This window comes from Boleophthalmus pectinirostris, unplaced genomic scaffold, assembly GCF_026225935.1.
Source record: "Boleophthalmus pectinirostris isolate CB_2022bp ecotype Guang Dong unplaced genomic scaffold, ASM2622593v1 HiC_scaffold_3, whole genome shotgun sequence".
NCBI classification, from domain to species: Eukaryota; Metazoa; Chordata; class Actinopteri; order Gobiiformes; family Gobiidae; genus Boleophthalmus; species Boleophthalmus pectinirostris.
Genome location: NW_026571299.1, coordinates 30,094,249 through 30,108,362, shown reverse-complemented (window position 1 = coordinate 30,108,362; position 14,114 = coordinate 30,094,249). Strand labels below are relative to the sequence as shown.

The 14,114-nt window shown below is 37.7% G+C and overlaps 1 protein-coding gene across 2 annotated transcripts in view; it reads left to right on the top strand.

The window, feature by feature from the left end:
- itga7 (integrin, alpha 7) overlaps positions 1-12,658 on the top strand; it is a 55,404-nt gene extending 42,746 nt beyond the window's left edge. For both annotated transcript variants that reach the window (XM_055160803.1, XM_055160804.1), the window contains 11 exons: positions 2,884-3,070; positions 3,636-3,710; positions 3,795-3,874; positions 4,012-4,089; positions 4,186-4,288; positions 5,011-5,208; positions 5,794-5,910; positions 6,050-6,163; positions 6,785-6,883; positions 7,059-7,184; positions 10,913-12,658. In XM_055160803.1, the coding sequence (XP_055016778.1) occupies positions 2,884-3,070; positions 3,636-3,710; positions 3,795-3,874; positions 4,012-4,089; positions 4,186-4,288; positions 5,011-5,208; positions 5,794-5,910; positions 6,050-6,163; positions 6,785-6,883; positions 7,059-7,184; positions 10,913-11,071 (1,336 nt within the window). In that variant the 3' untranslated portion in view covers positions 11,072-12,658. The remainder of the gene's footprint in view (positions 1-2,883; positions 3,071-3,635; positions 3,711-3,794; positions 3,875-4,011; positions 4,090-4,185; positions 4,289-5,010; positions 5,209-5,793; positions 5,911-6,049; positions 6,164-6,784; positions 6,884-7,058; positions 7,185-10,912) is intronic.
- The last annotated feature ends 1,456 nt before the right edge of the window (positions 12,659-14,114 follow it).

Sequence of the window (14,114 nt, the reverse complement as noted above, 5' to 3'; positions counted from 1 at the left end):
ATTTTATATTTTATTTTATTATTTTTAAACTGATTACATTTATAGGGATTACATTTATAGAGGGAATGCATTTAAATCAGATTATAAAGAAAGATAGACATCTCTCCTTTGAGAAAAGATAGTTTATTAAACAAAAAAGGAACTTCTGGAAATACTTTATCATAATGTGAAAAGGCAACCATTATTACACATTACCATTACAAATTCAGTGCATTAAAAGATTAGTACAAACAGCTGTATGTCAGTGTCCTCTCATTGTGTTACCTTTTTCTGCCAGGGATTATGTTTCCAAAAGATCGTAAGACTATGTATTTTATTTTATTTTACCAGTTCATAAAACAAAATAATTATAATTATAATTTTCACATTACATTCTAAAACCGTAGCTATCAACTCATTGTAGCAAAGATATTAGAAGTAAATTAGTGCTTATATTCATAGACACTAAACTTCCTGGACTACTATAATTTAATTTTGATAAAAAGTCAGATTTTTATTTTGCAAAAAGCTCCTTTGGGCTTAAGTGAACTTGCTCAAACACATTTCCTGATATCACTGCTCCAATGGGCCTCTCCTCCCTGTGTTGACTTGCGTGTGAGATCTTTCAGGCCACAATCTTCAGTTCAATCGCGCAAACTCGTCAGCGCGATGAGGAGGTGATGAGATGTGGTGGTCTCTGGAGTTTCCAATCCTCCCCATAGGTCCGGCCCCTGCTTCAATCAGAGCCCACCGTATTTGCACTGGATTGCCGGAGGAGCCTAATCTCACCACAGTGTTGTCTGACCCGCGGATATCTGCCCCTCCAAAGTAAAAAGCCCAATATGCTGCTCCTCTAGGGTAAATATCCTGGAGTAGGGTTGAACCATTTGAGTAAAAAAGAAAATTATGATTTTTTTGGCATGAGCTTTGGAATTAAGATTTGCAATTCATCTGTCCAAAGTTTACATTTACATTCCTTCTTAGGTCTTATACTGCACCAAATTGACTCTTGTGTTAAGTAGAGATAGGAAATTTCAGGGCAAAAATTATTCAAATGATTCTAGTGAAGGTGTATGGAGTTTAAAAATACAGTGGAGCACTTTTGGTATTACCACATGACATCACAAGGTGGAACAGAGTGTTTTCAGTTTGAGAGAAGAGCTCAGAGATTGTGTGTTAAACATGTGTGAATGAAACAAAACCCAACTCCAGATATGGTTTTGGTGAGGAAACAACATTATAACATAGATCAGAAAATAGTGTATTTTGGGCTCTTTAATATTCGGAAGAATTGTAAAAAAGACTGAAATATGAACTCATAAACTAATTCAGAATTATATTTCAGAAGATGTTTGTATAGTAAGGAGTGTCAATAACAGACAGAAAATGCAATCATTTTTTCATTAGAAAATGTCTAACAGAAACATTTTTTCCTGGTTTGCAAAATAAAAATGGTATACATAATAAATTTGATAAAGAAACAATAACAAAACTAAGAACAATGTCCTTGGCCTTTCCTGCTGCTCCTAAAGTGCACTTGAACATTTTAATATTTGCACTTTTTGTGAAAAGGAGATTGAAAGCACTGATCATCTTTTTTTCTTTTGTGCTACAATCCAGCCTTTTTGGTCTGAAATGCAACACTGCATACAGTCCATGTTTCCGTCCTTACCAGTCATGTTAAATAGAGATTAAACTTAATATTCATTCATTTTTAATAGAGATTAAACTTAATATTCATTCATTTTTAATAGAGATTAAACTTAATATTATGTCTTGCCAAATTTTTTATCCCATTTAAAAATTAACTCAAATTATATTAAATCTCTGAAATATAGGGATGGACCCTATATAGAAGTGTTTTCCTACATGTGTGAAATTCCCCTGGACTCTATGGACTCAGACTGAATGAACTCTACTCCCCTTGCTATTATCTTTTTCTCTTCCTAAATGCACTTTTTATGTTGTTTTATTACTATTGTATTGTATTGTTACTATATAATACGTTGTGTTTTTGTTCCCTCATCCTGACATGTAACTGCTGATGACACACAGTTTGTTGTATCAAGTTTATGCACCCAGTTGTGTAATAAAAAAAAAAGAAAAATCGGCTCTGGGCCAATTGAGCATGCGCAGTAGTGCTCTTTTCTCCCGCGGGCACACGCGAATACACGCGAGCGCATGCACAGTGTGCAGTCTTGTGTATCATGTGTTCGCTTTGACCAATCAGAGCGAGAGGAGGTAGAGCTAATGATTATAAAGCGTTTATTAAGAAAACTGAAGAGCTGAGAAACAGTTTATGATCTAAAAATAGGTAAAAATTGCTACAAAATCCGACATTTTTGAAAGTTGTAAGTGCCCTGTCAGTTGAACACGAGATGTTTTTGATTACATTGTGAGAAAAATCCTTTCTCAGCCCATGGGATTTTTTCCGCTGAAGTACCAACGTCAGCTGGACGCAGCTACAAGCAGCAATACCCTATCCAGTTATTTGAATAGATCCATGGTCTGCAGCCAGACCCTCCTTGACCCTCTTGGTTTGCTCCACTGTCACTAACGGGTTATATTACTCGTTGTTTGGTCTGCGCTTAGTCACGTGACTGGGTGACGTAGCTACAAATTATTATTGTTAATAGTGAGGAATAAGCATGGTTTTTCACCCAGGTTACATGTCATTCTTATTTAAAAAAAAAAAAAAAGGTCTTTTGGCATGTGTTTTAGAGTTTTGGAGTCCAGAAAACATTTACGACTATCAAAATACAACTATGATCATTTTAATGTAAATAAAGTAAGATAAATTACAATTCCTCTGATTAATCTTTGCAGACTGGAGAGGCTATTGGATTATATGGATCATAATGTTATAGCCACTACATGTATTGTATGTCTGTGTTCTTGTTGCAGAGATGAGGAGGAGGTACAGGTCTTCTCTCTGTCTGATCAGCGTGTGGTGGTTCTGGAACTCACAGTCACAAACTTCCCCTCGGACCCTCTGAACCCCGAGGAGGATGGAGATGATGCTCACGCCGCTCAACTCCTCATCTCTCTCCCAAACACGCTGTCCTACGCTGGCTCCAGGCTGCCCCCCCAGGTACAGCACAGAAATACACACTGCACTGGTGCAAATTCCTGTTTCAGCTTCCTGTTATATGGTCCCATTTTGAGGAGAGCTGGCCATTCATGAGATATAATATTTAGTATTGAATTATTAATTGGTATGGCAGCGGTCTAAACTTTTTGTCATTCTGAAACCCATGGATACAACACAGCAACTTGCAATTGTTTAATCATACATGATTTCTATGGTACCTATTTGCATCGTATATTTACTATTCATTCAGTTTGTTTGGTACAATACACAGAATGATAATGTAAATAAGAATTTGTTCTTAATGTAAAACAATTAAATGACTAAAATAGCCAAAACTGTTGCAGGTGTATTAAGTAGAAACCTTTTACTTCAGCAAAAAGTACAATGTATGAGAACAATTACCAAAAATATATGTAAAAGGACACATTCATCTCCTTAGTAGTGATCTTTTCTAACCTTACCTAACCTGACCTTAGCATCCAATTGTTGGGATAGTTGGGATAAATGTTGCTTTGTTTATTTTTTCAGATACTTTAATTTTGTCACTGTGTGGTGCCCTGTTTAGATTCGATGCCAGGCGAACCAGAATGGCTCTCAAGTGGAGTGTGACCTGGGGAATCCTGTCAAAAGAAACAGCAGGGTAAATTTTAAACAATGACAAACCTACAGCATGTGATGAGACTGTTTAAAATAGTCCTGAACTTATTTTTGTTTTTTTTGACAGTTAAAATTCTCCATCAGTCTGAGTACCGCCAACATCACAATTGAGACCACAGAGCTGACTGCAGATCTGCTCCTGTCAACGTAAGTATATTCATGCAATTTTGTGCAGTTTTTTAGCTGGTGCTGTTGTAAATGTGCTATATGCAATTAACATTTAACTTAACACAATATGGCTTTGAGTTTGATAAAGCATCATTACGTAACTTTTGTGTCCCCAGTATCAGTGAGCAGTCTGACTTGACTCCAGTTACAGCTTTTGCCAAAGTAGTGATAGAGCTCCCCCTGTCTGTCAGTGGGTGAGTAGCAGGACATTATATCTCTTCACATGTCACATAAAAATAGCTTTATACAAAAATAGGTCCTAATATAAAACTTTAATTACTTTTGTTTAGACTGGCGAACCCGCACCAGCTGTTCTTCAGTGGGCCAGTGAAAGGCGAGAGTGCTATGGCCAGTCTGGAGGAGATTGGCAGCCCTGTAGAGTTTGAATTTGTGGTAAGGATTTCTCTTATATTCCATATTTGATAAGGAAAAACTTTTTTGTTATAAAATATGTTTAAAATTTCTGAAATTAGACTTGGGACTTTAGAATTACTGCCCACACATTTCACTAGCCAAATACTGATAACTTTGTATCCTGTTTGTCACATCGGCCAGTTCAATTTTATCGGTCAGGGCTCTGGTTCTGGTGGAGCAGGGGTGGTCCGCGCTCTGGTTCTGATGGAGCAGGGGTGGTCCGGGCTCTGGTACTGGAGGAGGAGCGGGGTGTGGGTTGGGGCTCTGGTTCTGGTGGAGCGGGTTTGGTCTGGGCTGTGATACAATCTATGTTTAAGGTGCACTAACGTTTCTGTTCCGACACTTGCTTGACTCCATGGGATGTTAATGCTTTGCTTGACACCTGTTTCCATGACTGCCAGCAGGTGATGCCACCAGTACAGTTACAGTAGAGCGGAGTGGAGAGGCATTTAGACAAAAACAACTGTCTTGAATAAACAGTATATCTCCACAGATAGAAGTCAAAGACAAAGTTCACCATTTGGAGACACTAAAGGCTTATCTTATCTTACAAGGGGTTGCAGACTCACCCCCTGAAAAGCTACATAGCACACCTTTAACAAAACATTACCATTAGAGTAACTGTGTGAAAATAAAACTTCAATTGGTTAGTAATTTTTAGAAATGACTAGCTTTGTTTATCACTTCCTTTATGTTCACAGGTTTCAAATCCTGGCCAGGCCTTGCAGACTCTTGGCTCTGCGTTCCTCAACATCATGTTTCCTCATGAACTGTCCAACGGGAAGTGGCTCCTGTATCCGTCCAGTCTGAAGTTTGAGGGAAACCAGTGCAGCCCAAAAGGAGCGATAAACCCTCTACAACTGCCTGCATCTGTAAATAACCAGCCAGAAAACCACAGGGTAAAATACTGGACTGAAATCATACTGAAATGAAAATACACATATATATGCTGGAATAGTCTGGGGTAGGACTTGATCTTATCATATTGCTGGTGATCTACTGTGAGATATATGGGGATAATATGACATTTTTATGACATGGTGATATAATTGCAATTTAGCTCACTTTTCTTTCAGTTGTGAAGGGAGGCAGGCAGGGATCATGGTTAAACAGTATGTACAAAGAAACTGAATAATGTAACATTATGAATGACATGAATGCCATTGACGCTGGTAAAGCCACTCCTGCTATTATACTACTACTAGCAAATACCCATACAATACTAGTACCTCCAAATGTAGGTATTAAATTACTTCACAAATATGTTACTCTCTGCCTCATATACCAGACAAATTTTATAGCAACATGGATGTAAATTGAAAGGCATATGCTAAAAAGTGGAGTCTCTGCTTCCTCTCAAACCCCTTCACAATAAAAGTACATTTTGTGTTTGAGACATAGATGAAGTAGGAGTATTGTATTCATGTTTGAGAAATAAATGACGTAAAATAAATGACGTAGGAGTATTGTATTGCTTGTTCCAGATTGGGAGGACTCGTCGCTCTCACCCAGAGGAGGAGGGAGAGGTGATGACAAAAGGAAACGGAGTAAGAACCACTCCGGCTGTGGCTGCTTCAGAGCGACGCAAGTCACTCAAACTGGTGCAAATATTTAATTTACTACTTTATGTGACAAAATACATACAATACAATAAAATTATAATAACAGCATATCCTTTTTTGTACAATTTATATCACATTATATGCCCTAAACCTCTCTTTCTGTCTTTGTGTGCATCAGGACTGCCTTTTGAGCTCTGCTCGCTGTGTGCTCTTCCAATGTCCTCTACACAGTTTCTCTGGCCAGGCTGTGCTCAAGATACAGGCTCGACTCTGGGACGCCAGCTTTGTCGAGGTATGACTACAGCACTTTCAAGCTATATCATTTAGTCAGTCTGTCTTTATTTGACACATTCTATACATCCTGACAACAACTAACTTCATCCTCTTTGCTCTTCTTCTATCTTCTTCTTCTTCCTCTTATGAAGCTTCAACCGAAGATTATTTAGTAATATTTTTGTCAACTTGTCACATGATTGTTTTTACTGTACACTGAGACTCTTCAAACATTTATTACAAAATAACAGATAATGGTAATTGGAGGCTTCAAGATAGAGAGTCTTCATGAAAAAGCGTATTCTTGGTTAAACACACTCACAAACTATTGATTATAGTTTGACATTTTGATTTAATAATGGTGGTCTCATTCTTATAAAAGGTCTTTTGCCACATGTTTTAGAGTCTGTGTAGTTCGCATAACGATTACAATAATCAAATACGATTACAGTCATTTTAGTAGTCCATAAGTCAATATAATTCCAATTAATTGTCGTATTCTCCCCATATATTCACTCACCCTCCTTTGTAGATGCCCAGACCATCTCAGTTTAGACACGACATGTTTTTAACATCTATCATCGACTGTCCCTCTATTGTTCTCATTCCTGATCTTTTATTTGTGTTTTGTTTCCTTCAGGAGTTCCCATCGGTCAGTGCTCTGGAGGTGATGGTCCGAGCAAACATCACAGTCAAATCCACCATCAAACACTTGGTCCTCAGGGATGCAGCGGCACAGGTACCAGTCCTTTCACTTTCAATGTTTTTCATAAATGCTCTGAAAACAAATACAACAACAAACTACACTACTTAACTCGTTTAAATATCCAAGTGGTGTAGCGTGGTAGTCGTGTTTATCAACCCTAAGTTACATAAGCCACTCATCAGTAACATGTTGTGTAACTGTTGTTCAGGTCCCGGTGATGATCTACCCTGAGCCCGGCCTCTCAGACCAGTACTGGATCCCCTGGTGGATCATCCTCATCGCAATACTGGCCGGGATCCTACTGCTCACACTGCTCGTCTGTATACTCTGGAAGGTACGAGGGAAATGTACTACTTTTAATCATCACAAGTACTCTCTTATATTTATATTTAAGGATATACAGATAAGGTCAGTCATTTCTGTAGAGAGTAGGGTTGTGACGATATCCAAATCTGTCGGTACAATATTATCACGATATGCATCTCACAGTACGATATTTATTGCAATATTTTGGAGAGGCTGATATAATTGTAGATAGGGCACTTTTTTGCTTTTAAAATCCACTGACAATATTTTAGTGTGAATTGTTACTGTCATCAAGTAAAAACATATTTCTTCATGTTGGCTGCGCTGTAAAGAATCATGAACTATGTAGTTCCTGATGTTTATTAGCTATTACTACTATAAAACAATCCATTTAAGCAAAGGATTTTGTAATTTGATATATTGCGACAGCCCAAGGTATTATTGTGAGACTTTTGACGATACAATATCACAATATTTCGGTTATTGTTACATCTCTAGTAGAGAGCGATTCAATCCAATCTACACAACTACGTTTGTTTTAGGACTGTTGTCAGTAGAATCTGAGAAAATGTAAGATGGCTATTTCAATAAGATAAGATAAATGTTCTGAGTTTTCTTGCCTCTTGAATGAGAGGGAAACTCCTCAGTGACTGAGGAATTACACTAGTATACTCGTTTCTGAATATTATATGATTACTCTAGCTACGTTTCAGAATACATCTACTGTATAAGCGAATCACATTTGCGGATAATTAATGTTGTAATATGGCACATTCTAGGGTTTAGTAGTAAGTAAAAATCAGCAGGTTTGATATTTGTGAATTTACCTTTTGGATATTCCTTCTCAGAATACCATGTAATTCAAATGGAAATGTTATGGTAATTCTCTTACGCCCCCATCTGGGAGTACAACATCATCGCATTCTTGAACCTGAGAAACACCAGTATTTTCTGGGTTCAGTTGATCACATTCAGTTTTCTTTTTACCACCATTCTATCATTACATTATCTGCATTCTGTTCTAAAATAATCTTCTTTCCCTGTATCATTTCATTTTTATGTCTTTGTCTCTTATTCTATCTTTTCTGTCATGTCTTTATTTACCTATCCTCTTTCTTTATCCTACCTCCTGTGTCCTTTCCTTCGCTCTTCATCAGTGTGGTTTCTTCAAGCGCAGTGAGCGGCGTCCACACTACGAGACCGAGTATTACCAAGCTCATTTGGGGGTTCAGCCTTCGGAGGCGGAGAAGCAGGCCTCAGAAATCTAAAAATCACACAAATATTATTCACTTCTGCGGCCTGCTCTCCCCTCCTCTCCCTCCAAACGGTAAACAAAACCACTAAAAACTCTAGGTTGCGTTCATGTCACATCACAACTTTTAAGAGCGGCTATCCGTGGGTTTCAGAATGATGGAAAGGTCCAGTTGCCATAGAGTTTAAAAATGTTACTAAATATTAAGTTTTGAATGGGGAAAAGTCCAAAATGTTGCTTATAACAGGAGGTTGAAATCCATGAATAGTGAACAATTTTTGCTGGAGGACAGGTCAGAATTCTGTGGTGGAATTTGCTGTTTAACTGCAGATTTGTTGACCTGGTTTATGGTTCATATCTCTGTAGTTAATGGGCCTATCCACAAGCAACAAAAACTGACACAAAGTTCATCTTCACTGTCCGGATAAAGAAACGAAAGTAAAATGATTTTTTCACAATGTCTTCTGAAAGTGGTGCCATTATTCAACTCCAAAAAAAATTATAGTTGCCAGTTAACTTTAAAGGTGCATTGTGTAACTTTTTGGTTGGGGGTCTGTAGCATTTCTGTGGATACGTCATTGCTCTTTCTGGAATGTTCCACAGTGTGACATTAAACAGCTCTACCTTACATTTATTGAATTATAGGCATTTTTTTTAATACCTAGAAAACCACGCATTCTGAAAGTGAGCGGGGTTGTCTCTCCACAGATCTGATCTGTAACTTGGTCTGGTTTGGTCTCCACAGAGATAGAAAGTTTTAATACTGTATTGTGAAACATTCCAGACAAAGACATCTCCATGGAGAAAAGCATTTGACAGACCCAATTTTACACAATAAAGTGGATCGTAGAGTTTTCTAGACTCCTGCCCTCCATCTGAAATTACGACATCATTGTCTTGTAGTACGTGACCGCAACCTATTTTGTGTGTCCCTAATCCCACACTGAAGAGGCTGTTGCAAACTGTCTTCTTCGTGTTTTCTGATTTCCAACGCTATTTGCCATTTTTTCTCCAGATGCTTGCAGTGTCGCGTGCTGTGGTTCTTTGCAGCTGTTATTTCTGGCCTGCTGTATTTGAATCGTGTGTTGTTGTGACAGTTATTGCTTGTGCTCTTCTTACACAAGTTGTTCTAGATTTAAGGTTAACAAATATAGAGCCCAAGACCCCATCTCTAACTTAGACATTCTATTTTGCTACATGAATTATAATGTAAAGATAATGTAAACACTATGAACATAAGCCAGACATGAGGCCTAGAGAAAGAGGAGAGGTTATGAAAAGGACAAAAAGTTAGTTGGGGCATGAGTTCAGACAATGCAGAGATCATTACTGTATACATGCATCACGAATTTCAGATTTTAGGTCATTGCGCAATGCATACTGGGAAAGATTTTCCGAAAAAATGAGCATCAAACCGCCATGTTTGATTTCTTAGTGGCATGTGTCTATTGACAAAGTTGATCTTTTCTAGTCTTTTGAACCATATCTTTTTTGTTTCTGGTTCTGATATTGTCATATTTTAGTTTTGGGATTCGGACATTGTAATTGTGTGTTTGTTGGATGTCCTAACAGCGGAAAACGGCTCGAGAAATTTGTTTGCGAATTTCATAACTGCAAACGGGAGTCAGATCTCCATGACTGCAAACCTTTGTTCAAACTGTTTCCCTTCTCAACAGAATTGAAAAACAGTTAAAGGTGAAGGCAATGGGCAGTACTGATACACAGGAAGGACCAAAAAGGAAACCTTTGGCTGCCCAAGAAATCATCCTGTTTGCAGCGAACATTTTGTATATGGAGCGACATCAAAGCAAAATCCCGATTCCTCGCTCCACCTTGGTTACGAATTTAAAAAGTCCACGCCAAAGCAAAAGGCACCAGCTGTTCACCAAGAAACACCTTGCAAAGCGACCAAGACGTGATGTTGCTGTAAAACCACAAGAGCAAGAAAGTGCGAGCTCAGCCTGTTTTTCTTCTGTACCTCTCGCTTAACAATTGGGATTTTGCTCCACATACAAAATGTTCGCTGCAAACTTGGGATGATTTCTTAGGCAGTCAATGGTTTCCTTTTTGGTCCTTCCTGTGGATCAATCCTGCCCATCGCCTTCACCTTTCACTATTTTTCAATTCTGAAGGGAAACAGTTTGAACAGAGGTTTGCAGTCACACAGATCTGATTCCCTTTTGCAGTTATGAAGTTCGCAAACAAATTTCTCAAGCCATTTTCTGCTGTTAGGACATCCAACAACCACACAATTACAATGTCTGAATCCCAAAACTAAAATATGACAATATCAGAACCAGAAACAAAAATGATATGGTTCAAAAGACTTGACAAAAATGGCTTTGACGATAGACGCATCCCACTGGGAAAACAAACATGGCGGTTTGATGCTCACTTTTTCGGAAAATCCTTCCCAATATGCATTGCACAATGACCGGAAGTCCGAAATTCGTGATGCATGTATATTAAAATGTAACTAAAACCTTTTCTCTTTCTCTGTTTAGTGTGGCTTTTTCCGTCGTGCTCCTTACAAAGACAAGCTGCCCCAGTACCACGCGGTGAAGATCCCTCGCGAGGACAGACCACAGTTTCAAACACACAAATCTGGAGGCGTACACAAAAAGGAGTGGGCTACACACTGGAGCGATGGATCGACTTTGTAAAAACAGAAAAAAGAAGAAAAAAAAAACTATTTAAAATCTACTTGTGTGACTTTTGCGTTGGCCTAAGCGGTGCACATAGACTGTAAGATTGTGTGCACGCAGGGTCACTTCTCGATGGCTGATTTCATGGACTGGGAATGTTTACCATCCTGGCTGGTCTTGGATTTTGAAGTTCACCCAATGTCAAGATTAACGGTAATTAATTGAGTGTTAAGATCGGCTAAAGTTTGGTCTGGCACTCCAAGAGACAAGAAAATGGACAAAATCAACAAAACAAGCATGGCATTTTTACACCAGAGGAACTGAGGACACGTTGGGAAGATTTCAAGCCATTTTTGCCTTAACTACAAGACTGATCACTGATGGACAACAATAGTTTTTATATAAAATAAATGAATAAATAAAAGAGATATGTGTGTGTAGTTAGCACTGAGGAACCACAGAGAAATAGAGCTGTTTGTAAAAAGATTTTATGGATAAAGTTATACTGAATGATAGGCTTATGGACTTGCTGTTTGTTTTGTAAATTTGAATGCGTTAGAAAAATAATGCTTTTTAATGAGGAGTTTGTGTTGATCTCTCCTGTTGCTAAATGTACTGTACTTAACAGGGGCCTGGCCAGTCAACAGTTGCATTGTTAATTTATTCAACTTAAAATGGGGTCGTATCAATATCATAAGACCATAAGGACTAAGGTAGGGCCAAGGGAGGCTTCTATTAAAGAAAGCAGGAAAAAAAAGAAAAAAAAAAAACTCTCCCGTGGTTCCTTTACTGACCCCTTGTGGATGCAGTTGGTGTTTTATCCAGGTTATGATATATTTCTCCATTTAGACAGTGGTTCATTTTCATGTTTTTTTTTTTTTTTTCATTATTCCCTAAAAGATGACATCAGGAATGTGTGTGTGATTGGCCAGGCCTCTGTAGCAGGTGACATCCTGAGTGAACTTGAACTAAAAAAACACAGTACAGCCGTAACCATGGCACCAACAATTCAACCAAATATGTCTGAAAGAAGAAACTCTTAGTGAATAGTGTCTCACAATGTGAGCATTTACAGTAACACTCGCAACTACTCATGTAGTTTGAAGCACCACAGCTGCTGTTTACTGAGAATAGTAGTTTGCATTTTAGCATTGGGATAAAAAACAGTGTGAAACACTGTACATTTTTATCATGTAGACATGCTGCTGAAGTGCAGTCGGCATTGAGTTATTGCAGAAGTAACATCCTCCCATTGAACCAAGTGCCTTTGAAAGAACAGGTACTCAGAGTGTAGACCTCTGCCAAGGCATTACACTTATTTGAACTTTAATGTTATTAGTCCACATGTTTTCACTGGTCTATTCATGAATGTGTGACCACGGCAGTAACTCCTCCAGTGCTGTAAGAGGATGTTGTCACTAATAATAATAATGATAAGTTTGTGTATCAAAGAGTTAAAGTTTGGAAGTATTGCTGGACAATCGAGTATTGGCTGCATGAGGCTCATGTCACTGTCCTGATGTCCCTCTCTTCTGTCATGGTTCAGTTCAAGTCTATAGTTTTTGTTTTGGCTGCACTGTTAAATCAAAAGTTTGTAAATAAAAGCTGAGGAAAAACATGTTTGTGGAAGCTGCACTTTGCTTCACAGTGACAAATGCAGGAAATATCACTTCATGAGTCAGATATCGATTTAATAGAACAAACCAATAAGTTACACGGAAATACATTCATAGTTATAGTCAGTGTTGGGAAGCAACTAAGTACATGTACTGAAAATACATATTCAGAATAGTGAGTACCAGTAACTGTATACTGGTACAGTTACTCTAAAGAACCTACTGTATATTACACCTTTGTTGTTTCCTCATCAAAAACATCCCTGCAGTTGAGTTTTGTTTTATTCACACATGTTTAACTCATGAACTCTGCATATTTAGGCTGAGTTCTCTCAAACAGAAAACACTGTTCCACGTTGTGATGTCATGTGGTAATACTTCTGTGCTCCACTGTGTTTTTAAACTCTATACACCTTCACTAGAATCATTTTGGTAATTTCAGGCCTAAATTGACAATCTCTACTGAACTAAATGTAGAAGGCAGCTGTTAACGTCAAAACTACCACTTCATGACATCACAAGCTGGAACAGATCATTTTGAGCTTTGGAGATCTAGTACAGAATACTCAAATATGTATGAATGAAACAAAACACAACTCCAGGTATGTTTTGATGAGGTAACAACATGATAATACTGTTAAAGCTCACAAGAGTCAATTCTGCATAGTACAGGACCTTAAATTTAGCAATATTCAGAATACAGTTAATTCCCTAAAATTAAAGTACTGCAGTATTTCATGCAATTCGGGCCTCAATCTGTTTGGTGTTAGCAAGAAAAACAGAAAGCACAGCATTTTTTCCATCTGTAATTAGTGATAAATGAGTGCAACAACAAAGCTGTTTCAATCCTGTTTCAACATTATATTATATGTTTTTTTACATATAATATAATGTAATGTATTGTGAAAGTACTAAATATTCAGAATACAATACTCTGATGTTCATGTGTGGAACATGTTACGGTATATATTGTAATGTGTGTAGTATCACTATTCTGTAACTTAATACATTTTCAGATCATTTTTCCCAACACTGCTTATAGTCTAGTACAGTGTTTCTCAAACTGAGGTATGTGTACCACTGATGCTTGGAGTCATTTGCAGTTCTATGTTTAATTTAGAAACAAATGCATTATTATTTTTTGTAGTTTGTTTAGCAAGGACTAGTTTTGTCTGATTTTACATCAGTTTTAGTCTTAATTTTGGCCTGATATAAACCTGCTTTTGTTGTGGTGGTACTCAGAAAGCCAAATATTTTCATAGGTGGTACTGAAAAGTTTGAGAAACACTGGTCTAATGAAAACCCACAAACCTGTTAAGATGAATTAGAAAGAAAACATAGTAATAATAACAGAATATCTAACGCTCCAGCTGATCACCAGGTACCAAGTCATGGTTCAGGTCATGTTGAACTAGATACAGAGTTATGGAAGGAGCTGTAAAAGC